Below are 27400 nucleotides of genomic sequence, written 5' to 3' on the forward strand. Positions count from 1 at the left end.
CTATCCTTCGCAGCCTCTGGTAATCATCATTTTACTCTGTATTACCATGAGTTCAATTGTTTTAATTTTTAGCTACCGCAAATAAGTGAGAACACATGAAGTTTGTCTTTCTGTGCGTGGTGTATTTCACTTAACATAATGACCTCTGGTTCCATCCATGTTGTTGCAAATGATAGGATCTCATTCTTTTTATGGCTGATAGTACTCCATTGCGTCTACGTATCACATTTTCTTCATCCATCTATCTGTAGATGTACATTTAGGTTGCTTCCAAATCTTGGCTATTGTGAATAGTGCTGTGATAAACATGGGAGTGCAGATATCTCTTTGATATACTGATTTCTTTTCTGCTGAATATATACCTAGCAGTGAGATTGCTGGATCATATGATAGCTCTATTATTAGTTTTTTGAGGGGATTCTAAACTGTTCTTGATAGTGATTGTACTAATTTATATTCTTACCAACAGTATATAACAGTTCCCTTTTCTCCATACCTTTGCCAGCATTTTTTATTGCCTCAGTTTTGGATAAAAGCCGTTTTAACTAGGGTGAAATAATCTCTTTGTAGTATTGATTTGCATTTCTCTGATGATCAGTGATGTTGAGCACCTTTTCATATACCTGTTTGCCATTTGTATGTCCTCTTTTGATAAATGTCTATTCGGGTATTTTGTCCATTTTCTAACTGGATTATTGGATTTTTTTTCCAATTGAGTTTTTTGAGCTCCTTGTATATTCTGGTTATTAATCCCTTGTCAGATGGGTAGTTTGCAAATATTTTCTCCCATTCTTTGGGTTATCTCTTCACTTTGTTGATTGTTTCCTTTGGTGTGCAGAAGCTTTTTAACTTGATATGATCTCATTTGTCCAGTTTTGTTTTGGTTGCCTGTGCCTGTGGGGTGTTACTCAAGAAATCTTATCCCAGTCCAATGCCATGAAGAATTTCGTCAATGTTTACTTGTAGTCGCTTCATAGTTTGAGGCCTTAGATTTAAGTCTTTAATCCATTTTGATTTTATTTTTTGTATGTGGTAAGCGATAGGGGTCTGGTTCCATTCTTCTGCATATGGTTATCCAGTTTTCCCGGCACTATTTATTGAAGAGACTGTCCTTTCCCTATTGTATGTTTTTGGTACCTTTGTCAAAAATGAGTTGGCTATAAATGCATGGATTAATATCTGGGTTCTCTACTTTGTTCCAATAGTCAATGGTTAATATTTTTTGTTTGTTTGTTTGTTTTTTTCCTTGCCAGTACCATGCCATTTTGGCTACTATAACTTTGTAGTGTATTTTGAAATCAAGTATTTTGAGGCCTCCAGCTTTGTTCCTTTTGCTCAGAATTGCTTTGGCTATTTAGGGTCTTTTGTGGTTCCATATAAATTTCAGGATTCTTTTTCTATTTCTGTGAGGAATGTCATTTGGTATTTTGATAGAAATTGCGTTGAATCTGTCTATTGCTTTGTGTAGTCATTTTAACAATATTAATTCTTCCAATCCATAAGCGTGAAATACATTTCCATCTATTGCACCCTCTTCAATTTCATTCATCAGTGTTTTTTATAGTTTTTTGTATAGACTTTTAACTTCTTTGGTTAAATTGATTCCTAGGTATTTTATATTCTTAGTAACTACTGTAAATAGGATTGCTTTCTTTATTTCTTTTTCAGATTATTTGCTGTTGCTGTATATAAATGCTACTAATTTTTATATGTGGATTTTTTATCCTGCAACTTTCTGAATTTGTTTATCAGTTCTAACAGTTTTTTTGGTGGAGTCTTTTGGTTCTTCTAAGTATGTGGTCATGTCATCTGTAAGCAGGGCTAATTTGAGTCCTCTCTTTCCAATTTGGATGCCCTTTATGTTTTCTCTTGCCTAACTGTTCTGGCCAGTACTTTCAGTACTATGTTGAATAACAGTGTTGAGTGGGTATCCTTGTCTTCTTCCAGATCTTAAAGAAAAGGCTTTCAATTTTCCCCCATTCAGTAAATGTTAGCTGTGAGTTTATCATATATGACTTTTATTATTTAAGGTATGTTCCTACTATACCCAGTTTGTTAATGGTTTTTATCCTAAACTCTTGTTGAGTTTTATTGAATGCTTTTTCATCTTCTGTTGAAATAATCATATGGCTTTTGTTCTTGGTTATGTTCTTTTGTTCTTGGTTATGTTAATGTAATGTATCATGTTTATTGATTTGCATATGTTGAACCATCCTTGCATTCTTGGGATAATCCTACTTGATCCATAGTAAATTGTCTTTTTAATTTGTTGTTGAATTTGGTTTGCTAATACTTTGCTGAGGATTTTTTAATCTATGTTCATTAGGGATATTGGCCTGTAGTTTTCTTTTTATGTTGTGTTTTTTTCTGGTTTTGATGTTGGGTAAGGCTGGCCTCATAAAATGAGTTTGGAAGTATTCTCTCCTCTTCAATTTTTTTGAAGAGTTATTTGAGTAGAATTCGTTATTAGTTCTTTAAATCTTTGATAATTTTGGACAGTGAAGCCATCAGGTCCTGGGTTTTACTTTGATGGGAGACTTTTTATTATGGCTTAAATCTCCTTACTTGTTATTGGTTTGTTGAGGTTTTTTATTTCTTCATGGTTCAACCTTTGTAGGTTGTATGTGTCCAGAAATTAACTCACTTCTAGATTTTCCAATTTGTTGGCATATAGTGGATCACAACAGTCTTTAGTGATTCTTTGTATTCTGAGGTCTCAGAAATACAGAGGGGTCTTTTTTGCTGAATTCTTTTTTGTTTCTGGTTTGAATCTTCTCTTTTTCTTAGCTATTCTAGCTAATAGTTTGTATATTTTATCTTTTCAAAAAAAAACTTTTGTTGTTTTTTTTGTTTTTCTTTTTGGTTTAATTTTATTTATTTCTACTTTGATCTTTATGATTTCTTTCTCCTAATTTGAGGTTTGGTTTGTTCTTGCTTTTCTGGTTCCTTGAGGTGCACCATTAGCTTGTTTATTTGAAGTCTTTCTAGTTTTTCATATAGGTATTTATTGTTATAAACTTCCCTTTGTTGTATCATAAATTTCAGTATGTTGTATTTCCATTTTCGTTTGTTTCAAGAAATTTTTAAATATCCATTTAAATTTCTTAATTGATGTAATGGTCATTCAGAAGCATGTTGTTTAATTTCCATGTGTTTGTGTTTTCTGACATTCCTTTTGTTACTAATTTCTGGTTTTATTCCATTATAATCATATAAGACACTTGACATGATTTTGAGTTTTAAAAATTTTTTTGATACTTGTTTTGTGTCCTAACAAATCATCAATCCTGAATAATTCCATGTCCTGATTAAAAGAGTGTGTATTCTGTAGCTGTTGGGTAAAATGATCTGTAAATGTCAGTTGGGCATATGTACTATAGTGTACAATTTAATTCTGATGTTTCTTTGTTGATTATCTGTCTGGATAATCTGTCCATTACTCAGAATGGGCTGTTGAAGTCCCTTACTATTATTGTATTGCAGTCTTTCTCTTTACATCTATTAATGTATACTTTATATAATTGGGAGCTCCAGTGTTTGGTGCATAGATATTTATAATCAATATATTATCTTGCTCAATTGTCCCCTTTTTCATTATATGGTAACCTTCTTTGTCTCTTTTTACAGTCGTTGATTTGTAGTATATTTAATTTGAAATAAATGTAGCTACTCCTGCTCATTTTTGGTTTCTAGTTGCATGAGTGTCTTTTCTTACCCCTTCAGTTTATGTGTGTCTTTATAAATAAATTGGGTTTCTTGTGGGCAGCATGTAAGTGGGTCTTGTTTCTTTGTCTGCTCAGCCACTGTATGTCTTTTTTCTTTCCATTTTCAGTCAAGACAATCATTTCTATTTCTTTCTATTTATTTATTTATTTTATTATATACTTTAAGTTCTAGGGTACATGTGCACAATGTGCAGGTTTGTTACATATGTATACATGTGCCATGTTGGTGTGCTGCACCCATTAACTCGTCATTTATATTAGGTATGTCTCCTAATGCTATCCCTCCCACATTCCCCTACCCCGTGACAGGCCCCAGTGTGTGATGTTCCCCATCATGTTTCCAAGTGTTCTCATTGTTCAGTTCCCACCTTTGAGTGAGGACATGCGGTGTTTGGTTTTCTGTATGTCTTTTAATTGTAGAATTGAGTTTGTTTGTATTCAGTTATTAATAAATGAGGACTTGCTACTGCCATTTCTTGCTTGTTTTCTGGTTGCTTTGTATCATATTTTGTTCTTTCTTTCTTCTTTTATTACTGTCTTCCTTTTTGGTTATGTGATTTTCTCTGGTAGATTGTTTTAATTTGTTGCTTTGTAATTTTCCTAGATCTATTATAGGCTTTTGTGTTGTGGCCACATGAGGCTTCAAGAAAACATCTTATAGATATAACAAGTTATCTTAAAGAGATGACACCTTAGATCACAAGGAAAATAATACAAAAAAATAAAGAGAAAACTTTTTAAAAGTTGGTACTTTATCCCTTCAACATTTTAACTGTATTTTGTCTCAGTTCACAAATTTTGTATTGCCTATCTCTTATTAGATTGTTATAGCTATTATTAGTTTTGATAGATTTGTCTTTTGGGCTTTGTCCTAGTGTTACGAATTGATTGCACACCACAATTACAGTATTAATGTATTCTGCATTTTTCAGTATACTTAATTTTAATAGTGGGTTTATACCTGTAAATATTTTCTTTTGCATATTAGAGTTTTTTTTTCAGATAGAAGAACTCTTTAGCATTTCTTATATGACAGGTTCAGTAGTGATGAATTCTCTCAGATTTTATTCATCTAGGAAATAATTTATCTCTCCTTCATATATGAAGGATAGCTTTTGTAGAGACAATATACTTGAATGGCAGTATTTTTCTTTCAGCACTTTGAAAACAATGTCCCACTCCTTCCTGATCTGTATAGTTTCCATAGGGAAGTCTGTTGCCAGATAAATTTGAGCTTCTTTTATGTGCTATTTGCTTCTTTTAGAATCCTTTCTTTGTCTTTGACCTTTGAGAATTTGATTATTATATGACTCGGAGTAGACTTACTTGGTTCAATTCTATTTGGTGTTCTTTGTCCTTCCTATATCTGGAATTTTATCTCTTTCTCACGAAAGTTTTCTCGAGAAAAGTTTTCTTTAGAAAGTTTTCTGTCATTATTTTTTTAATAAGCTTTCTATCCCTTGCTCTTGCACAACTTGTTTTTGAACACCAATAATTCTTAGATTTGGTCTTTTGAGATAATTTTCTATATCTTGTAGGCAATCTTCATTTCTTCATTCTTTTTTCTTTTTTCTCTTCTGGCTGTGTATTTTCAAGTGGTCTGTCTTTGAGCTCACTATTTTTTTTTCCTCTGCATGCTTCATTCTGCTGTTGAAAATCTCTAATAGAATTTTAGTTCAGCAAATGTATTTCTCAGTTCCAACATTTCTGTTTTTTAAAAAACTATTATGTCAATCTCTTTGTTAATCTTTTCTGATAAATTTCTGAATTTTTTTCTGTGTTATCTTGGAGATCGCTTAGTTTCCTTAACACTGCTATTTTGAATTTTTGGTTAGAGAGTTTACATAGAACCATCTCATTAGGGTCAGTCATTTGTTTTTTCTTTGTTTTGTTCATTTTGGGGGGCAGGGTGGGGCAGGGAGATCCTCGTTCCCTATTTGCTGTTGTTTCTTGTGGATATACATCTACATCTTTGCATTGAAGAATTAGCTATTTACTTCAATCTTCTCTTTTTGGCTTGTTTTGTTTTATATTGGATATGTTTGCTTAGAGATTCTTTATAATGTATCTATTAATCTGTTGCTTTTCTTTATTTTCCACTAGGTTGCTGCCTCCTTTTCAACACTAAATGGCACCTTATGTCCAGATTTACCTTGGTTCTGGTAAACAATCAGAGTGTGCCCTGTACCATATTGGAGAGGTCCTAAAGGGGATATACCAGTAGTGTGGGAAAACTGGCTAGGGATTCATGCCCAAGGGACCTGTGGAGCAAATCTGCCAAAACATGGTCCTGCTGAACACACACTCTGATTTTGCATCTTTTTTGGCTAAGGTACAAAGCAGAGTTTCCAGGGCTGGGGATGGTAGTTTCACCTCTCTTCATTGTCTCTGGCTGTTCTCAGGGATGTTTCTGCCTTCAGTCACTCCTGATGCTTCCCATGGGTTGAGACATGAACAGTTAGTTCTCCTGCCAGGGAACCCAAGATAGTGGGGAAGCTAATTGCCCACCTTGATCTTAATTTTTCCAGTGTAGAAACCATGAGTTGGGGGAATTTTCTGCATGCATGGTGCTGGGCAGGTTGTGGGGAGAAGCATCTCAGATATGGGAGTCCAATTCTCACTTCTCTGTGACCCTGAGAATTGTCGCCATCTCATTTTGGGTCTGGGACATTGCTAGTGATAACTTCAGCAATTTATATTTGTTCTTGGTTTTCTCTCCGGAGAGGAGTGGGAGTGAAGCCAGCTTGCTTCTACACCACCATTTTAAATGCAGAAGTCACTTCTTAGTCGCTTAGTCTGTTACTTTTAAGCAGGAGTGGATTTGGGAAAAGTGAGCATGGAAGTATATGTTTAGAACACCATCCAACCAATCCTCCTATGTCTCTCTAGTAAGTTTTTTCCTATTCCTTGTTCTTCCACAATGTGTATTTCATGCCTTGTAAGTCTTCTCAGATCTCCATACTCATCATCTCATTCAGCACTCTTAGAGGATCATCCCCATTCCACTGCATTCAGAACACAGCAAAAACTAAAGGAACATTCCCTCACTGTAATGACACCAACCCTCAAAACTCTGCATTCTTTCTTCCATTTCATCCTCCCCTTTTATTGCATTAGCATGTATTCCTCTTTGTCTTTCAGGAGGTTCACAACAAGTGAAGCCTGAGACAGGAATTTGGGTACATCTCCTCAACACTCCTGTCCAAGGTAGATCTCCCCTGCTGGGCTTTGCATCTAATTTTCTTTCTTATATGGTCTTTTCTGTTATTCTTCATTTTCATTCTCTTTATTGGGTTCTTCCTTTTCAATAAATTTAGTAATGATTAAGTCTTTTATTATAAAAGCTTTCAGTTTTTCTCTGCATGCTGACTAATCTTTCCCTTTCCTCCTTATAGTCTTCCTTTGTGGCTGAGAATCTGGTCTATGCCCAATACCTTTTCTTCCTTATACCCCACTCTGTCTCCTACTCACTGCAATCTGGTTCTGTCTCTGTTGCTCTTTTGGAATTGCATTTGTCAAAGTTACCAACCTTCTGCTTCTTTCTAATTCTGATGGATAATTTTCTGTTCTTCTCTTACTTGAATTGCCAGGAACATTTAGAATGATCTTCTCCCTTGGCTTTGGAGATGCCAATTCTGCTGGATTTCTTCGTGACTCTTCATTACTGTTTCACAGACCTCTTTGCCAGTTTTTTTCTTCTGCGTATTTTTTTTTTAAATTTACTATTCGTGTTCACTCTGTTGATTATTTCTTTTACTGTGCAGAAGCTTTTTAGTTTAATTAAGTCTCATATTTGTCTATTTTTGTTGTTACCTGTGCTTTTGAGATCATAGTCATTCATAGTCATTGCCTAGACCAATGTCCAGAAGAGTTTTCCCTAGGTTTTCTTGTAGTATTCTTATAGTTTCAAGTCTTACATTCAAGTCATTAATCCATCCTGAGTTGATTTTTGTATATGATGATAGATAGGGGTCCAATTTCATTCTTCTGCATGTGACAATCCAACTTTCTAAGCAACATTTATTTAAAAGGTTATCATGTCTCCAGTGTATGTTCTTGTTGGTTTTGTCAAAGATCAGTTGGCTATAGATATAAGGCTTTATTTTTGAGTTTTCTATTCTGTCCCATTGATATATGAGTCTGTATTTATATCAGATATAATATATATAAGTATATATATTTATATATTTTGGTTACTGTAGCCTTGTAGTATAATTTTAAGTCAGGTAATGTGGTGCCTCCAGCTATTTTTTTTTTCTTAGGACTGCTTTGGCTATTCAAGCTGTTTTTTCCATATGCATTTTAGGAATTTTTTCTAATTCTTTGAAAAAATGTCAGCATTTTGATAGAGATTGCATTGACTCTATAGATTGCTTGGGAAGTATGATTGTTTTAATGACATTACTTCTTCCATTCCATGAGCATGGGATGTTTTTCCATTTATTTGTATCATCTACAATTTTATACATCTGTATTTCATAGACTTCTGTGTACAGACCTTTCACTTATTTGGCTAAGTGTATTTCTAGGCTTTTATTTTCGTAGCTATTGTCATTGGGATTGCCTTCTTAATTTGTTTTTCAGTTTGATCATTATTGATGTATAGAAACACTACCGATTTTTGTATGATAATTTTGTATCCTAAAGCTTTACTAAATTCATTTATCAAATCTGAGAGTTTATGGTGAAGTCTTCAGGGTTTTTTAGACATAAGATCATGTCATTAGTAAACAGAGATAATTTGACTTCTTCTTTTCTAATTTAGATGCCTGTTATTTGTTTCTCTTGTCTGATTGCTCTGGCTAGGTCTTCCAGTGTTATGTTTGAACAGGAGTGGTGAAAGTGGGCATCCTTGTCTTGTTCCACTTGTTGAAAGGAATGCTTTCAACTTTTCTGCATTCAGTATAATGTTGGCTGTGGTTTTGTCATATGTGACTTTTTTATTTTGAAGTATGTTCCTTCTATGCCTAGTTTGCTCATTGTTTTTATGATGAAGTGATGTTGACTTTTATCAAATGCTTTCTCTGCATCCATTGTGATATCGAACAGACAACAGAGAAAATATTTGTAAACTATTCATCTGACAGGGAACAAGAAATTCAAACAACTCCACAATAAAAGAAACCTCAAATAATCGCATTAAAATGGGCAGAGGAAATAAATAGGCATTTTTCAGAAGACATATAAACGGCCAACAAGCAGATTAAAAAATGCTCAACGTTTCTTATCCTGAGAAAAATGCACATTAAATCCACAATAAGATGCCATCTTACACCAGTCAGAATGGCATCTTCTCACTTATAAGTCAGGTAAAAATAATGTGTACACATGGACATGGAGTGTGAAATGATAGACAATGGAGACTTGGAAAAGTGGAAGAGTGGAAAGGGGGTGGATGATAAGAAATTACTTATGGGTACAGTGTATGTAATTTGGGTGATAGGCACGTTAAAAGCTCTGACATCACCAGCACACAATAATATCCATGTAACAAAATTACACTGGTCCCCATAAATTATACAAATAAAGAAATAAAAAGTAAAAATTTCTGTTCCTTAGAGTTTATCCTCTTTTCTCTTTTGACTCTATACACCTTTTCCTGGGCCAGATTGAGGGCTTTGAGAACCTCAGAAAACACCCCTTCCATCACTGTCCCGTGATATATAAATCAAAAGTAAACATTTAATTTTTAAAATAAAGCAAAATTAATATTGTCTCCAGATTTTCAGAATATATTTTTTTCAGAAATAGATTTCTGAATATATTTTCAATATTGAACTTTCTCTCTTTTTGCTGGTTCCCTGAGCACAGGTCCCAGCAACTTAACACATCATCTTGCATATTGCCAAGTGCTTCTTCAATAGTATCTGACTATATTAATGCTGGAGATGAACTCTAAATGGAAAACAAGGTAGATAATACTTCATTGCTCCCCTCTCCTAGGTTTGCTGATATTGCTCTGCTGTAGAATCCCCTTAAACTTCAGAGTCTAGTTATATCTGAAACAGCCAAACTCCAAAGAGCAGTTTATAGGACCTGCTGCCACCGGTAGGCAGCAAGAAACAAAACTACACCCAAAGCCCAACCTCTCTCTCCACTCTGTCTTTGACAACTCTTTGTATGGTGACTAAGGGGAGTGCAGATTCTTGGCAAAAACACTCTATGATGATAAGCTCTCGGGGCCTGGGTAGGAATGGGCAATGTAATTCCACAGGCATTACACTAGGTTTAAAAATAGGAAGCTTTTCCCGGGAAGAGTAGTTATTGTTGGTAACTGGAGCGGACATGATGTGTCTCAGCTAATGGTAAAAACTCGTGAAGTCATCCAGTATTTTAGTCATTCTTTTGTGTTTCTTCTCTCTTCTCTTAAACCTCTTTCCTCAATTGCTTTAGAACATTTTGAAGATTTTCTTCAAATCCTGTTTTCAAGCAAAACATTGTTTCTGTAATCTCCCTCTCTCTCTCTCTCTTTCACACACACACACACACACACCCACACACACCAGAAGTCAGTTATTTTTGACAGCATACATGCACTAAACTGAACTCTAGACTTTCTGTTTTCTTGAAATAGAGAAAGTAAACTGGTCTTATAAGAACATTGGTCATTGAAAATTCTTTACACTTTGACTTGAGAGGTGAGGGGGACATACTCAAATTAATTCAGAGAGGAATTACTGAGCAACTACTAAATCTCAGACCCTGTGCCGAACACTCTGGGCACAATACTGAACAAGCCCAGACAGCATTCCTACTCCCACAGTCTGTGGCTTAATTGGGGAGTCCTCAAGAAGCAGCACTCTGCCAGGTGCTCTGGCAGTGAAAGTAAAAAGTGTCACAAAAGCTTGTGGACAAAAGCACCAGACCAGGATTTAGGGTATTAGGAAAGCCTTCCCAGAATTGACATCTATACCAAAATCTGTCAGATGAAAAGAAGTTATCCTGGAGATAGGCATGGCAGGGAAGGCAGAAGCTATTGGTCCAAAAGCCCAGTGGCCCGGATAAGAGAGAGGGAAACATTCATGAGAGTTAGAAGGAAGTAGAAAGATTGATGCTAGAGAGGTTACCAGCAGCCAGATCCTGAAAGGTCTTGTAAACCATAGTAAGACATTTAGAGTTCCTTAAAGCAGAGAAGGACCATGATTAGATCTGCCCTTTTTGAAAGGTCAGTCTTGAGAAAGCATGGAGTTTGTATTCAAGGGGTGCAAAACACGGAACAGAGAAGCTTACTAGAAGGCTGTGGTTGGATTTAAGAGATATTTATAAATAGAACCAACAGAAATTGACAATTAATTGAATGTGGTGTAGTGAGGAAGAGGAAGAGTCCAAAATAATTTCTCAGATTTTAAATTGAGTAATTGGACAGCTCAGGTGGTGTGAAACAGAAAGAACAACAAGTTTGGGTGGGAATTTGAGGCCTGTGTGATAATCAAATTAGAGATACTTATTACACAGTTATCTGTGTGGTTATGTAGATCTGAATATCATATAAATTTAGAAAATATTAACATATATATGATAGCTAAAGCTATGGGGGTAAATAAGGCATTGCATGGCTAACATCCTAATAGGGGATTCTACAGCAGGATAATATCAGTGAACCTAGGAGAGGGAAACAATGAGGGATTATCTGCCTTGTTTTCCATTTAGAGTCCATCTCCAGCATTAATATAATCAACTCCTATTGAATAAGCACTTGATAATACGTAAGATGATGTGCTAAGTTGCTATCATGCTGAGAAAGGAATGATACTTGCCTTCTGGGATCTTTGTCCAGCTAATGAAATAAGGAATGCTCTCTATTATATACATAGGTACATATGTATATACATGTGAAATCCACTAATTCAATCAATGCCACAGTGGTGCTGGCCACACCTGGAGGAAGGAAACTGAAAGGAAATCTAAGTTCTTTATTGTGTAATAAAGGGTATCAAGAGTAAACACAGGAACACTAGTTTTGATGTTGTACAGGTTGAACTAGAGTGGATGTGATATTAGAGGCAGAAAACTAAGAATACATTATAGAACATCAGAAATAAAGAATCTATTCCAGATACTATATATTTTTGATATTATACTATTGTGGTTGATGCAGAATTGAAACTCATATAAATATGTTTTTAAATATCTAGGAGTAAGATCTTTATTGTTCGCAAATATTGCCAAAGTAGGCTTAAATATTATTGTTATGTTGTGTATTTAGATTAGACTAAATGACATAGGGATTCAGATATAGGGGCTTATTTTAGGCAGGGGTGATCAGTGAAGGCTTCATGGAAGAGGTGTTATAGAAAAGAGGCCTTGGATGCCAGTTAGAATTTTGATAATTAAAGATATAGAAGGAAAATAGCATCAGCAAAGCAGGGAGGTAGATAAAAAAGCAAAACCACACTTGGTGTTAATGAGTAAATCCACTAATTCAATCAATGCCATAGTGGTGCTGGCCATACCTGGGCAAAGGAAACTAAAAGAAAATCTAAGTTCTTTATTATATAGGTCACGGGGTGTCAAGAGTAAACAGAAGAACACCAGTTTTGATGTTGTACGGGGTGGACTAGAATGGATGTGATATTAGAGGCGGGAAAATAAGAAGAGATTATAGAACATCAAAAATAAAGAATCTGTTCCAGATAGTGGCAGTGGGACAGGAAAAATGCAAATATATTATATATTAGACTTTGGGAAAGGAAATTCTATAGAATTTAGTAAATATTTGGATGCATAGGTGTCTAGCTATAGTTTAAACTAAGCAACTAGCAGAATTTTTATAGCATGAATAAAAAAGAAAACTAAGAATGGAGATATGGGTTGTGTAGGAGGATTATATCAATGAGATATAAGATCTGTTGATTGAGGTCATGAGGGCTATATTAGTTTCTTTGGGCCGCTGTAACAAAGCCCCACAAACTGGGGGCCTTAAACCACAGAAATGTATTGTCTCACAGTTCTGGAGCTAGAAGTCCAAGATTAACAGGGTTGGTTCTTTCTGAGGGCTGTGAGGGAGATTCTGTCCCAGGCTCCTCTCCTGGCTTTTAGTAGTCTCAGGCATTCCTTGGCTTGCAGCTGATATTCATTCTGTGTCTCCACATAATCTTCCCTCTATGTGAATCTGTCCCTGTGTCCAAATTTCCTTTTAGAAGGACATAGTCATATTAGATTAGGGCCCACTCTAATGACTTCATCTTAACTTGATTATCTGCAAAGACCCTATTTCCAAATAAGATAACCTTCACAGGTATTCAGGGTTAGGACTCCAACATCTTATGGGGACACATTTGACTCATAACAATAGCTACCCCGGTAGGTGCATTCAAAAAGTATAAGAAAATTTAAAAAAGCATATACAGATACATAAATCATTTGTATTAAGATAATCATTGAAATAATGAGAATGTGTTTAATCTTCAAGATTGTGACAATTTAGAATTTGAAGGATCGTTCAATTTAGTATCCTGCTTAATATAAGAACTTATCTCTTTAATGTATCTGCCAAATAACCCATCAGCTGCTGCTTAAATATTTCTAGTGTTAGGGATGTCATTTCTTAACAACTGTAATTTGATAAGGCTCTCTATATACTGAGGCAATATATGGCTGTGTATAATTTTGCTCATTGGCCCCAATTTTTTCCTCTGGAGCTGCACAGAGTGAGGCTTTTACATGAAATCAAATTTCAAATATTTAAACAATTTTAAGGCTGCCCCCACCCCTGTCATCTAGACTAAATATGCACCATTTCTTCTACTGTTCTTCACATGGCATAGTTGCCAGATTTTCCTCCTTTTTAGTCTACATCTTCTGGGCATGTCTTCCAAAGTTGTAATGTCCTTAAAGAAGGACAGCACTGATCCAGGACAGATCCATTCATGGCAGTACATAGTGTTTGTGACTAGGATTGCAGCCTAAGAGTCTATACATTTTCCCCCAGGAGAGCCGTGGAACACTGTTGGCAACTGAAATCTATAGGCATTCTGCTCCCATTGATTGGTGTTAAACCGAGAGTTTCTAATGCTGTATTTTAGTAATTGTTTGTGTGTGTGTGTGTGCTTAAGTGTAGATTTTACGTCAGAAACTTTTAGATTTTACCTTCTGAGTTTACTCTCATAATTATAACTTTTTTGAGGCCAATTTAAGTCATGTCGTTTGCAAATTTGACAAACTTACATCGTCTGAATTCTTGCAAGACATTGATTAAATTACTGAATGAAATGGGGGCAAATACAGAGATCTGGGCTAGGGATATAAAAACTTTTTGGGGGAAGTCCAAGGATTTAGTGTGAGTTGTTATAAATCTGTAATTATACACATTTTCCACCTTCCTTATAAAGATCTCATGAGAGATCTATCCAACGTCCTGTTGAATCAGGGACACACTCTCCAAAACAGTGTCTTGCTCTAGAAAATTCAACAAAATAATCAAAACAACAACAATAAAATGTGATTAGTTTTGCATGATTCTTTTTTCCTGGTGAGCCCATGATAGTTCCAGTAATTACTTCTTTCTTGTCTAAGTAGTAAAAATTTGTTTATTTAATAATGCATTGAAAATATTTCTGGGAATTGACATTGAGCTCACTAATTTATAGTTTCCAAATCTCTCCTGTTTCCTGTATCAGGAGTTGAAACATCTTTCAGTCTTTAGCCTCCTTGCACCACTCTATTATCTGCAAAGATTGGAATTATTTGTTACATAAACACCAAAACAGGTCTTTTTGAGGTCTTATGAATAACTGCTATGATTCTGGAGACTAATTCATTCAAAAACAGTTCTCGCACTATTTCTTCAGTCAGCTAGCACTTGCAATTTCTCTTTGTCGCATTATTCTTTTGCTTAAATATATCTTTCCTGACCTTTCTACCATGAGAATGAAAATCAGATATTGAAAACACATTTGGAATAATGTCTCTGAATCAGTCAAGACATAGTTGCAAAAAACAGAAACCACTGTAGCTATTTTAACCAAAAGGGGATTAAATACAGGAATTGAGTTGCCTCCAAAATCTCTGTAAGGGCTAGAGTAGTAGAATTGAGGTTGAACATCTAGAACTATCTCTCAGAATAAGATTATGGGACTGGTCTGCAAGTGGAGCTCCTATGCCTGCCACAGAAAGGGAGGTGGGAATTCTGAAGCTTCCGTTGGAACTGCCAGTTTCAGGGACATGCTGCCCAGCAGCTGTCTGGAGATCAAGAAACCACTGATGCCATCCTTAAGTCATGCTGTGCCTACTGGATCCACACCAGCAAAGAGGGTTTGCCTCATAGCTTGTATCCGAAGACCCATATTGCTCATGGCTGGATGCCGTATCACTATTGCCCAGCCATTGCAGACAGAGTAAGTGAAGGCAGTGAGAAGGAAGGCGGTTGTCTCACAGTCACCTTTTAACTCTAACATGAAGAACACAGCTGATGGTAGACTGTAAATCTCATCCAAATCCCTGGGTGCAAAGGAGCTGGAGAAATGTAAAATTTAGCTTCTCTCTCCTCCAGAACAGTAAGATGGACCAGAAGGAAGGTGGAATAATTATGTGCAGACTAATGCACAATATCTACCACAAACTTCCACAGTGCCTTATTAATGTTTGATTATCTAAGCATATTTTTCACTCTGTCCTTTGTTCTTGCATGTAATTTTGTACACACTTCTATAATGGTGGCTGTCACATTATATTTTAATTATTTGTTCATATGATTGTCTTGCTCATTGACTGAGCTCCTTGAAAACAAGAGCGGTGTCTTCTGTATATTTTCATTGCCAGGGTCTAGCACAGTGACTTGCAGATAATAAGGGAAACCAACTTAAGGCTAGAAGGAAGAATGCATGCTTGGGAATTAGAGGAATTCAGGTTTAAACGTTTCCTCCAAAACTTACAATCTATGTGATCTGGGGGAAGACACTTTACCTCTGAAAGCCTTGGTTTCTTATCTGTAAAATGAAGTAATTATGCTAACCTCATAAAGTTGTTATGAGATTTACATGAGAAAATATATACAAAGCATCTGGCATACAGCCAGGACTGAATTAATTGTGATCACTATTATTAGTAGTAGTAAATAAATGGTGCCAGGTAAATAAATTATTGAGCGGATTTCCACTTTAATAATTATTCATCTTGGTAGCAAGGCAGATTTCTAAGAGTTCAGGCTGTTTTTCTTTTCCCTTCTGTATCATTATATTCTATTTTTCTCAATGCTCTGGAATAAATACATTTTAAAATTTATCATTCTTTACATTTTTTCATGTTTATGTTGGTTCAAGCCTTTTTTTTTACTCTATTTTTTAACCATTTTATGCTATTCCTCCTTCTAAAATCTATACGTGTTCTCTTAAAATTTTAGGTTCCCAGAGAGTTCTCTTTTAATATCTGGTTCTTTTTGATGCCTTATATCTTCTTTCTGTTTTATTGGGACAATCTAGGATTAAATTGATTTTTAAATTTTCTATCCTTCCACCTCCAAAAGGCCATTTTCCTCTTGAGAGTCCTAGGCATGAAATCGTTTCCTTTTTGGAAATCTAATTTACCAAAGCTTGAAATTCTAGTGTTATCAGCCTGGGCTATTGCAAATACTAAAAATATAGAGGTTTATTTCAATAAGGAAATTTATTCACTCAACGTCACCAACTAGTTATTTCTTATTAGTGAGAATTAAAATCAAACTATTATATCTCTTTGTTGTTTCTTGAAATTTTTGAGTCAAGACAAGTATTTATTGGAGGTGCTGTTGCTATTAGCAGAAGCAGCCTTCAGTCAGGGATCATCTCACTTGAAGTTGGGGCTAATCACTGTATCCGTCTTCTGTGTCCATTTTGGAACTTACCTTTGGGAGGTTCCAAAAGCACTAATGGAAGTTCCACACTACCCTTTGTCTTACCAGGCCAACTGTAGTTTGTGCACAGGAGAGTTTCATTTCTATTTTATTGTTATCAAAAAGTTCCCATCATGGATTGACTTTAGGGCTTGAATGTAAGTGTGCTTCTTTCCTCTCTGCATTGTGGGATTGCCTCCATTCCCTTGCTCCTTTTAAGCAAAGTATACCTGCTCCTTAGACATAAGCTATGATTAGCTCCCTGCCAAATCTGAAAGATAACACTTGCTTTCCTACATTATGACTTTTGAACTTTGTTTCTGGCTAAGTAGATATTTGAAGCCATAGGTATTGTTATTCATAATAAAATTTATTGAATGTTTATGTGTGACACTATAAAGTGTCACATTTATGAAGATGTTATCCATTTTTTACCTGCCAATAACTGTATGAGGTGGGTTTCATGTAGTTATTTTCATCAGTTACCATAACTATATAGTTATATATTATTTACTATATTTTCATATAGTTACTTTCATTATTCCCATCTTACAGTTGAGGAAGCTGAGATACATTGATGGTAGGTGCCTTGCCAATGCCACATAGCCATTGAGTGGAGGAGGTGAGCCTAGAAACTAAGTTCTTCTGGCCTGAGAGCTTGTGCTCCTGACACACTGGCTCCCTTTTGACCATTTTCTCTCAAGTTCTCCTGGGGACCTCTTCCACTACACTTTTCTTTTGTGTGCTTTATATTTTGTCTTTCCAAGTATCTGTACATGACGAGTTATCTATTTTTATCCTACCCTTCTAAATAAATTTTACTATGTGGCTTTCTTGATATGGTGGGTAAAATATTGCCAAAAACTGGAGTGGTGGAATACACTCTTTTCCTCCTCTTAAGTCTGTATTTCTGGCCTCAGGGTTTTCTAAAACAAATCTTTTTATTTGATACCATCTTTTAAAGCCAGATGTTCACTCTCTTTATGCTCTTTTATTTTCCAATGGTATTACTTTGAAGTGAAAACAGATGTATTAGTTTTTGATTCTTGCTGTAATAAGTTATTGCAAGCATAGTGACTTAAGATAACATGAATGTATTGTACTTCTGTAGGTCAGAAGTTTAACATAAATCTCACTAGGCTAAGATCAGGATGTCAACAAGGCTGCATGCCTTTGTGGAAGTTCTAGAGGATGATCTATTGCTTTGCTTTGTCCAGTTTCTGAAGGCTGCCTGAATTCCTTGGCTTTGGGCCCCTTCCTCCTTCTTCAAAGCCTGCATTGTAGCTGTCGCTGATCCTGTTTCCGTCACTACATCTCTTTCTCTGATGACACATAGGAAAAGTTCTTTGCTTTTAAGGACTTGTATGATTAGATTGGGTCCACTGGGATAATCCAGAATAATCTCCTCATCTCAAAGCCTGTACTTTTAGTCAAATGTAAACAGTCCTTTTTTGCCATGTAAGATGACATATTCCCAGCTTCCAGGGACTAGGACACGGACATCCTTGAGGGCATTATTCTGACTACCTTAAAATATTATGACACTAGACTAAGTCTTTTCAATCTCTGATTGTTTCTTTTATTTCAACCTCAAGTTCTTACAACACAAATATTTCTAGAGAAAATTCCATTTTGCTTCTAGTAATATTCATTTCCACATGAATTAGCAAACATGAGTTAATGTTTTGTGTATAAAGTCTCGTCAGGTTTTCCATATTTGAATTTCAAGAAACAAATATATTCCTGGTTGATGATGTTCTGGTAATGATAATGTCTGGTCTCTTCTGTGGCCTTCACAAGGGAAACAATATTCACCACTATGTCTCTTCTTTCTGGGGTCATCAGCAGTTGGTTGATTGTACTGAGGGGGTGGAGTGAAGGAGAGCAAGGAATGAGTGAGGAATTCTGCGTTTTCTACTTGTGTCGTAGAAAGAGTATTAGAAGTGGCACCAATTCAGAGAGGGACCAGGGAGGAGAAATGGGTGTGGGGAAGATTGTGAGCATTGTCTTAGAGATAAACTGAATATCCACAGTCCACATAATGCTGTGGGCATGAATGAGCTCTTACTACCATTAACAATCAAATTACATTAGCTCAATGTGTGACTATAAAATCTTATCCTCATACAATGTACCTTTTTGGAGTCTCCAGAAGGATGTGCCTTTACAATTCATGCCCACCAGTTCCGTGGCTCTCCTGCTATTTACCATTGAACACTGGCAATGGTATTTACCTTGTCTGTGGACACTCAGCATTTCCAGATGATGCTCTGCCCTATTTCTCTGGGGAAAAGCTGGCCTTAGAGAGTTGGTGCCTGATGCAATCTAAGGCTATAAAACCCTCAAGGGCCAGAATGGTGCTGAAGTCCCTTAATTCTTGCCAGAAATGGAGAAAGCAGCCCTTATCCTCATCAGTACTTTGTTTTGGTATTAGGAATTAAAGCAGAACTGCTTGTCTATCCTGGATTTACAAATTTTTTTGTGAAGTTTAGTTTCTTCCTAAAAAGCTCAAAATCCAGTTTGTAAGATTAGGTAGAGGACAAAATGCCAATGTGTCCCTTCTCTTGTCCTTGATTTTTAAATCTTTCCATGGACACAGGCATATACTTTCTCTGTATTTAACCAAAACTCAACCCGTCTTGCAAATCTACTCGTGGAAAAACAAGTCAACAGATTCACCAGCTGGAACATTATTTCAGATGCATTGAAATTCACTTTGTCTGAGTTTCTTTTGTACTCAAATAGAATCACCAATTACATTGACACGCTGACTTCAAGGTTTCTGTGCACAAACCAGGTAGAAATATTGAATTGCTAGGAAAGGAATAAGAATCTAATCTTAGAGGAGAGGAAGGACTAGTTACATTTATGTTGGGGAGTTATTTGTATAGTGACGGTGCTTTGAAGTTTAAGAATAGAAGGGTTACCAGTGGTGAGCATGGAGAGTGAGAAAAGAATGGACCACACACAGAACCCTGGAAATAACTTTTAAAAATTAGAACGGAAAAGAGGAACTCACAATGGAGACTGAGAATCATTGGTCTTTAAAGCAGGAGGAGACCCAGGAAAGAGCATTGCAATAAAAGCAAAGGAAGTAGAGAGTTTTAGGAGGGAGAAATAACTAATAATATAAAAATGCAACAAGAGGTTCCAATAGGAGAATGATTTATTTTTAATTTTCTGGGCAGAGAAACTTAAGCAGTCAATGGCAACTTTAATGAAAGCAATTTTGATAAAGTGGTACAGATGAAAGCCAGATTATAATGGGATTAGGAGGTACATGGAAAAAAAGTGAATGGGAGATGAAAAAATTATTCCTTTAAGAAGTTTGAATTGGAAAGGAAGAAGAAAAAGGAGAGGGTGTTAGCTAGGATTTTCTCAGAAAACCTCATCTTGTGGGATCGGGGAAAGGGAATACAAATAGGTAAGGAAGTAAATGTGTGTGTGTGTGTGTGTGTGAGAGAGAGAGAGAGAGAGAGACCCAGTGACCCAGTGATAGAGTTCATGATAAATGGGCTTAATTTTATCATCAAAGAAGGAGGTATGAGCATCTACTAAGAGTCATGAAAATAGCAAATTGAGGTGAGAGGAGCAAAAGAAGGATATTGAAAATTTCAAATTACCCCTGGAGAGGAGAAGGCCATAAACAATTAAAAGTACAGACAAGTGGAACTGAAAATCTTCATGAGATGGGAAATGAAAAAGAAACAAATAAATCTGAATAAGGGCGACAATGAGAATGGATGGGCAAAGGGAAGTGAGTGAAGATCATTAGAAATAGGGAAGTCAAGAATAAGACTGTGTTGGCCGGGTGCCGTGGCTCACGCCTGTAATCCCAGCACTTTGGGAGGCCGAGGCAGGCGGATCATCTGAGGTCGGGAGTTCAAGACGAGCCTGACCAACATGGAGAAACCCTATCTCTACTAAAAATACAAAATTATCTGGGCGTGGTGGCACACGCCTGTAACCCCAGCTACTCAGGAAGGCTGAGGCAGGAGAATCACTTGAACCAGGGAGGCGGAGGTTGTGGTGAGCTGAGATCATGCCACTGAACTCCAGCTTGGGCAACAAGAGCAAAACTCAGTCTCAAAAAAAAAAAAAAGAATAAGACTGTGTTTTCAGTGGATGCTTTACACAAATGTTGAAATTCCTCAGGTGATGATAAGAGGTGGAGTAAGGGGAGAGCCCAGGAATCAGGGGGCTGGAGCTCTTTACAGAGTAACCAGAAAACAGAAAAATGAAAGGAAGTGGGGAGTATATGGGAATGAGTAGAGTTCCATGCACCTAAGAGCAAAAGGAATTTTACAGGAGCAGAGAAAACTATGTGTTTGAAGTTGCACTGAGCAACTTGGAGAATGCTAGTTGGTGCTTCCGGGGGCCCACAAGTCCCAAGGCGTGGGCCCAGTGAATGGGGAGAGGGATCAGGCCAAAGGTGATATTCCCTTGAAGGAAGAGGCAGTGCAGTCAGGCTCCTTCTCTGGAGTGGGTTTGCTCTGACTGTGGGAAGTGGGGCTGTGGGTCCCAGTCTCAAGGTGCACATCCATCCTTTATGTCTTGTTTTCTACATGCCAATTTTTGATACTGATTCAACTTCCTTCAGACAGCAGACAGCTCAGGATCTTTTTCTTATTTCTGGCTTCCTTCTTGAATAATTTCTATCAAACTACAGTAAGGCTATTTAACTAATAAACTACAGCACAAAGACTCACTTTTCCTACACTTTTACTTTGTTTAGTTGGGAACTAAGCAGTAGTTGAAGTTTGCGTGTACATTTAGATACTGGGATGTGGCTGGAGAGCCAGCTGTCAGGGGCATGGCAGAAGCCAGAGAGAATGCACTAAGGTGGGGAGGCAATGAAACATGGCAGACTGGAAACCCGGCAATGGCTAATCCCAAACTAGTAGGTGATGGTCATAGAATGGTAAAGCAGATGTGCACTCTCCACGGGGCATGTCAGAACTAGCAAGCTTGAGCAATGCGGCAGAACAGCTTGATATGTCAGCCCCAAGGACAGCCTGTTTCTGAGGCAATTTTTATAAAAACCAAGATATAACTTTGGTCACTCTGAGTCCTTCAGGGATACATGTAGGTGAGTATCTTTATCTAGAGTGTAGAGAGCATGAGGAAAGGTAGATCCTGGCAGAAATTAAGCAGATTAATTCAGTTCATCCCCCTTTAATACAAAGTTCTGGTCAATGCATGCCCCTTTTGCGTTTCACTGTATTTATGTATGGCATTCTACATTCTCTTAAATATTAAGCTAATTTGAATGGCAAGTCTATCTCTTAATCATTACTGAAGCAAGGTGCTAAACTCTAAATTTGAAAATAATATCCATTTTTTTTTCCTTATCCTAAGCCCATGAACCAGATTCTGGTCATATTGGTTGAGAAGCTAAGACATATATCTTCATTAGCTCCGATTAACTTTTGAAATGGTTACCTGTGTTGCAATAGACAGAGCATTCTGCGTGTAAAGCAGACACAGTGACCTCTACGTGTTTAGTCTCATTGGTTTAGAGAAAATCTGGATAGTGGTCTTTGTTTCCAGCAAAATAAGGGTTTCTTCTATCAATTCAATTAATGACTGTTTCTAGCTTTTTAAAATGTATTCTTTCCCTTATACTTGACGACATATATCTGTATCTCTGGGAAATACGGGAGTCTGAGTAACCATACCCAGTTTGCCACCAGCATGACATAAATACTGTCATCTGGAAGGGTAATTTATGGCTGGAGAGAGGATTGGGCAAGGAAGAAAAGGGAGATGAGGAGAACCAGCTAATGAGGTTGGTGGTGGAGGAGGAGGCCCCTTGGAGGGTGCTCAAGATAAATTAGTGGAACTGGTGGGTTGAGGGAGGATGGGAGGATAGTGTCCAAGACTGGTAGATGGCAGGCAGAGAAGCCAGTAACACACAGATAGCCCAAGTAAGCCATGCCAGGAGCAGGGAGGTTGGAGAAGTGCCTGAGGAGAAGAGAGAGAAAGCTGTCAAGTTACCAACTCCCAATTTTAATTGGAAGCCAAGAATAGCAACAGAGAAAGGGTGTGGCTTTTCTTCCTTGGTACCCTGAGCTGAGCCCATGCTAAGTCCCTGATTCTCTCTTCCCCTTTCTTTTCTTTACTTCTCTTTCATTTTCTTTTCATTTCTTTCATTCTCTTTTCTCTTCCCCTCTCTCTCTTCTGGCCTATTGAAATATCTCCATGTTGAAGACTCACTTGATATCTTCATCACCCCCAAACCATCAATTTGTCAATAAAGGAAATTATAGTTATTTATAATAAAGGAGAAAATAAAGAGAATATGACTAATATCTTGGGAAAACCAGGCAATAACTCAGAAAACATTGTGTCTTCAGGAAAGCAGCAGGAGAACTATCCCTCTGATCACATATGATATCATCTCATGGAGTTTGGATGATTTCTTGCAGCTGAGAGCTAGTTTTCCAAGATATTATAAGTCAGTAAAAGATAGTATTTTAAAAGCCCTTTTCTCATAAGCATCTTTGGTTCTAAAGCAAGATCTTTTTTTGTCTTTCCTTTTATTCCTGTTTTTGGTTCTGTTCCAAAAAATAAATAAACAATCTTTGGGATCGCCCTTTCTCAGGTGCTTTTTGCCAGCACATCCTACACTTGGATGAAATCAAGAGGCAGAGCAAGCTAGAGGGGAAGGGTCATGCTGTCCTAACATGAGCTTGTGGGGTGGTATATTTCAGTGTCTGCAGCTTGTCTACTAGAATAGCATCAACAAAGCATAATCAGTAAAGGAAATTTCCAACCTATGTTGCCAGGCTGTCTGCCCAGCTGACGCTGTGATAGGAACATTCCTATCTCTGGAATGGCAGACCATGACCACTGTGGGGAGCATCTAGTAAGTCTAAGGGGCCATTGAGCTCTGGTTTGGTTGTTCCTTCTTAAAAAACATTTCAGTGAGAATAGCAAGGCCCTGTTTGCTTATGGTAAAGTTTTAAGTTTCACTGATGCTGAGAAGCTAAAGATCTTTGACTATATATGAGTTTAGAAACAGACCAAATGTTTGTTTCCTTTTTTATAAGCCACAAGTCATGTGTTTTTAATAGACCTTTAATTCTGTGCATCAGTGCAAACATAATATTTCCTAGTGCTTTCAAAGTCACCAATAAACATACTAGGTATCATAAAGTAATTGGAGTAGGGTAGAGTTTCCATGGATTCAGGGACTAGAAAGAGAGATGTCTATACAATTGTTATGCCTTGCAATAGCTTTATTATGTCCTTCCCTGCTTATAACTCATCTCATTTTTTCCTCTTTTACTTTATGTTTTCTATCCTCTATTTCCTTTTTTCTTTTAAAAATAATGCTTGAAGTAGGCATATACTGGAAAAGAGATTGAACTGGAATTCAAGGATCATGCAGTGTGATGGAAAGAAAAAGAAACTGAGAGTTGGAAGGCCTTCTTCACTGTGGCCTGAGAATAATTCTCAAGGCAAAGAATTTATGGTGTCATTAGGTTTATCTTGAAGAAATAATCTGGGTGTAGGGTGGGGATTTGATTATGATGTCAAATATGGAGTATCCATACAAACATTATAGTGTTTTAAAAAGTCATTATACTATTTATTGGAATAAGCATCCCAAATGTTATTAGTGCCTTTTCTTCTGGTCTTCATGACAGGCTGATCTCTGCCCCATGCCCCTCCAAAAGGTAATGCTGGGCTGGGAGTGCCATTAGAATCTGATTTAGGTCTGGCTCTGCTATTCTCTAAGTACCAATTCTTTGCTGTGACATTTTCTCATCTTGCATGCTCTCTAGGGCATACATGAGTGTGAAGGAGCTGAAGGAGGCCCTGCAGCTGAACAGTACTCACTTCCTCAACATCTACTTTGCCAGCTCAGTGCGGGAAGACCTTGCAGGTGCTGCCACATGGCCTTGGGACAAGGACGCTGTCACTCACCTGGGTAAGTGAAATGAAGACCAAACATGGTAGGAAAAAAAACAAAGAAGGCTGAAGGAAGCTTGCAAAAGTAAGTTTGGGGAAAAAAGAAAGACAGAGAAAAAGTGAATTTACACAGTGAATTAACTGCTTTGCGCTGAGAACGGCTCTTGGTAGAGCCTGTCAAAATGTTTCAGTATAGACAAGTAAGAGGTATTAGAGCAAACAGTGGCAAATGCTCAGGATGTTCTAGACTGAATCTATAATTTAGATGCAAATAAATTGCTGGCATAGAATAAGATCATTTTAAGTCTTGCAGAGCCCCAAGTGGGGAACTATCAAAATATCAAGAGGGTGGCTGGACTGTGAAACCTGCTTTACAGTGATCACTGTTCCAAAAGACTGATGGGCTTCTTGTATGGTGTGGACTCCTGAGAAAATCCCAGGAAATTCAAAAGGTGGGGCTTGCCTGCTCACCGGGGAAAAGAGTGGATACCTTAACACAAAGTGCAACTACTGAACACTTAAGAAAGACAATCCTTTTTACAATGTCTTATTATTATAAAGGGAAATCTTACTGACCAAGCAAAAAGAGTGATTACATCCATTTTATAAACATATGGATAAAGAGTAATTAATGAACATAATTAGTATACATTTCCAAAAAGTCCTAGATAGCATTCTACAAAAATTTATTTTAAAATGAGTTACCAAAATTGAGAGTAATATTTTGTGTTGGAAAAAGAATGGTTAGACAGACTGGAAAGAATTTTATAAATTATTTTTAAAAGGTACTGCAAAGTTGGTCTTCCTAGTAATCAAATAAGAAGCAGAGAGGAATAAATTAAAGAAATAGAACATAATGCTGTATATGTCAAACACCTGGTCATAGTGAAGTCTAGATCATATTGAATTGACAATCATAGAAAATATGAACAAGTATTCAAAAGATAACCAGTGTTGTAGATTGGGGAAGAAGGAAGATGAGCAATGTGTTAGCGATAGACAAAAAAAAAAAAAGAAAGAAAAGGTTGCTGTTCAATGCTGTTTAAGTGTGAAACAGTGATGAAAATCCACAGAGTGAATCAGATTGAGATCCAAAAGGGTTATATATACCAGAAAATGGAGGCTATATGCCAATGTATATATACACATATATGTATAACAAATTAAACATGCAAGGATCCAAATTAAATGCTTTGCTAGCATGCATAGCTGGGTTTCATTGGCTCTATAGTACCTGATTCAGTTTTAGAGCCCTGCAATCCTTTTATCACTAAACTGTATTTTTATTTCTCAGTACATGAGAAATCAGAAATTTGTGATGTTAGTGGTGGCCTGAGGCTGTGAAGGCAAGTGCACTGCGTGTGTTGATAACATATTGTCAAGTTCCTTAAGTAAGGATCTGATATTTTCAGGGATCCAGTATAAACCAAAGAAGGCATTCAGATTTATCTACAATTACTACAAGTGAAAAACTAGGGAACGAGAGGTTTCAGGGTGGGATGAGACATTTTGTTGGGCCTGTCAGAAAACAAATTTGTAAGTCATAGGCTGCACTTCATGGCTATTGGTTTCAGGAACAGTTCTGAAGGATTTTTGATACAGCCGACAGAAAGGGGCTGTAGATTTCAATAATACATTTCCAAGATGGTCAGGTAAACTGGAGACACCTTTGTGCTTTCCAGATGAAAGCTAGTGTGGTTCATTCTAGCCTTCCTGGTAGCAATGGGTGGACTAGAAAGTCATATTCCTGTAATTCATTTAATAGTGAGTATGGGTGTTTTGAGCTATGCTAATCAAAAGCAACAGTAGCAGAGGGGACATATAACACTATAAGAAAATATCTCCAACTTGGTGCACACTCCCATCACCAAGAATAACCTTTCTGGTGTATGTCTGTGGAGGTCCTGACAGCAAGATTTATCCAGCAGTGGCTTCCATGAGGCCCAGGTCTATCAATAGGAACTGAATCTATTTGGTTAAAAGACCTTAAAAAATTATCTTCCTGGCCATTATGGAGACAAATCATGACTTCTTGGTAAGAATTGTTGGGCTGGGGCATACCACTGAATGTTTTCTAACTTTATTAGAATTGGGCATTGGCAAGACTCATTCAACTATAAAAATGGATAAAATACTTTAAAAATTATTTATTTGAAAGCATCAGACTGGCTAAGGCAACAAGGACATGAGGAGTCCAATCCCAGAAAGAAGAAAAATGCATTGAAGTGAGTCCTGTATATAACTTAGTCTTTTTCCTTTCAGGGAAATTGCCAAATTCTCAGTGGAAGACATAGAGGCAGAGCAGAGAGCAGCAGCCTAGAGCTTGCTTTGGTCTCAAGACAAAAATTAGAGTTCAGGTTTTCAGGGCAACTAAAACTTGAGAGACCAGGATCCTAGAGAAATGGGAATCACAAAAAGTAAGCCTGATTTTCTGCTTGTGATTTTCTTTTAAGATATTTGTTAGTTACTGAACTTACATTCTCAGGGACACTGGGCAAGAAAACTAGAAAATAACTTCTAAGGGATTAAAAAGCTGAACTGTGATTTTAGGAGTCTCGTAACAGAAGAGACAAAATTGGGAATTGAGGCCTTGTCAAGGAGAAGGGGCTCTGAGACACCCTGTGTGCAAGGGTAAACAGAAGTAGTACAGCTTATACAAAGCCTAAAATCCAGCCTGAAACACTCTTTTAAAAACATTTCATGCAAATCAAAACCGCAATGAGATACCATCTCACACCAGTTAGAATGGCCATCATTAAAAAGTCAGGAAACAACAGGTGCTGGAGAGGATGTGGAGAAATAGGAACACTTTTACACTGTTGGTGGGACTGTAAACTAGTTCAACCATTGTGGAAGTCAGTGTGGCGATTCCTCAGGGATCTAGAACTAGAAATACCATTGACCCAGCCATCCCATTACTGGGTATATACCCAAAGGATTATAAATCATG

At 36.9% G+C, this 27400-nt stretch overlaps 1 protein-coding gene across 1 annotated transcript in view; it reads left to right on the forward strand.

Annotated features, from left to right (window-relative positions):
* Positions 1-27400, forward strand: part of PAPPA2 (pappalysin 2) — a 628099-nt gene that overhangs the window by 419626 nt on the left and 181073 nt on the right. The window contains exon 11 of the mRNA XM_055255382.2: positions 24324-24469. Coding sequence (XP_055111357.2) covers positions 24324-24469 — 146 coding nt within the window. The remainder of the gene's footprint in view (positions 1-24323; positions 24470-27400) is intronic.

The sequence above is a fragment of the Symphalangus syndactylus genome, chromosome 12 (genome assembly GCF_028878055.3).
Source record: "Symphalangus syndactylus isolate Jambi chromosome 12, NHGRI_mSymSyn1-v2.1_pri, whole genome shotgun sequence".
Taxonomy (NCBI): domain Eukaryota; kingdom Metazoa; phylum Chordata; class Mammalia; order Primates; family Hylobatidae; genus Symphalangus; species Symphalangus syndactylus.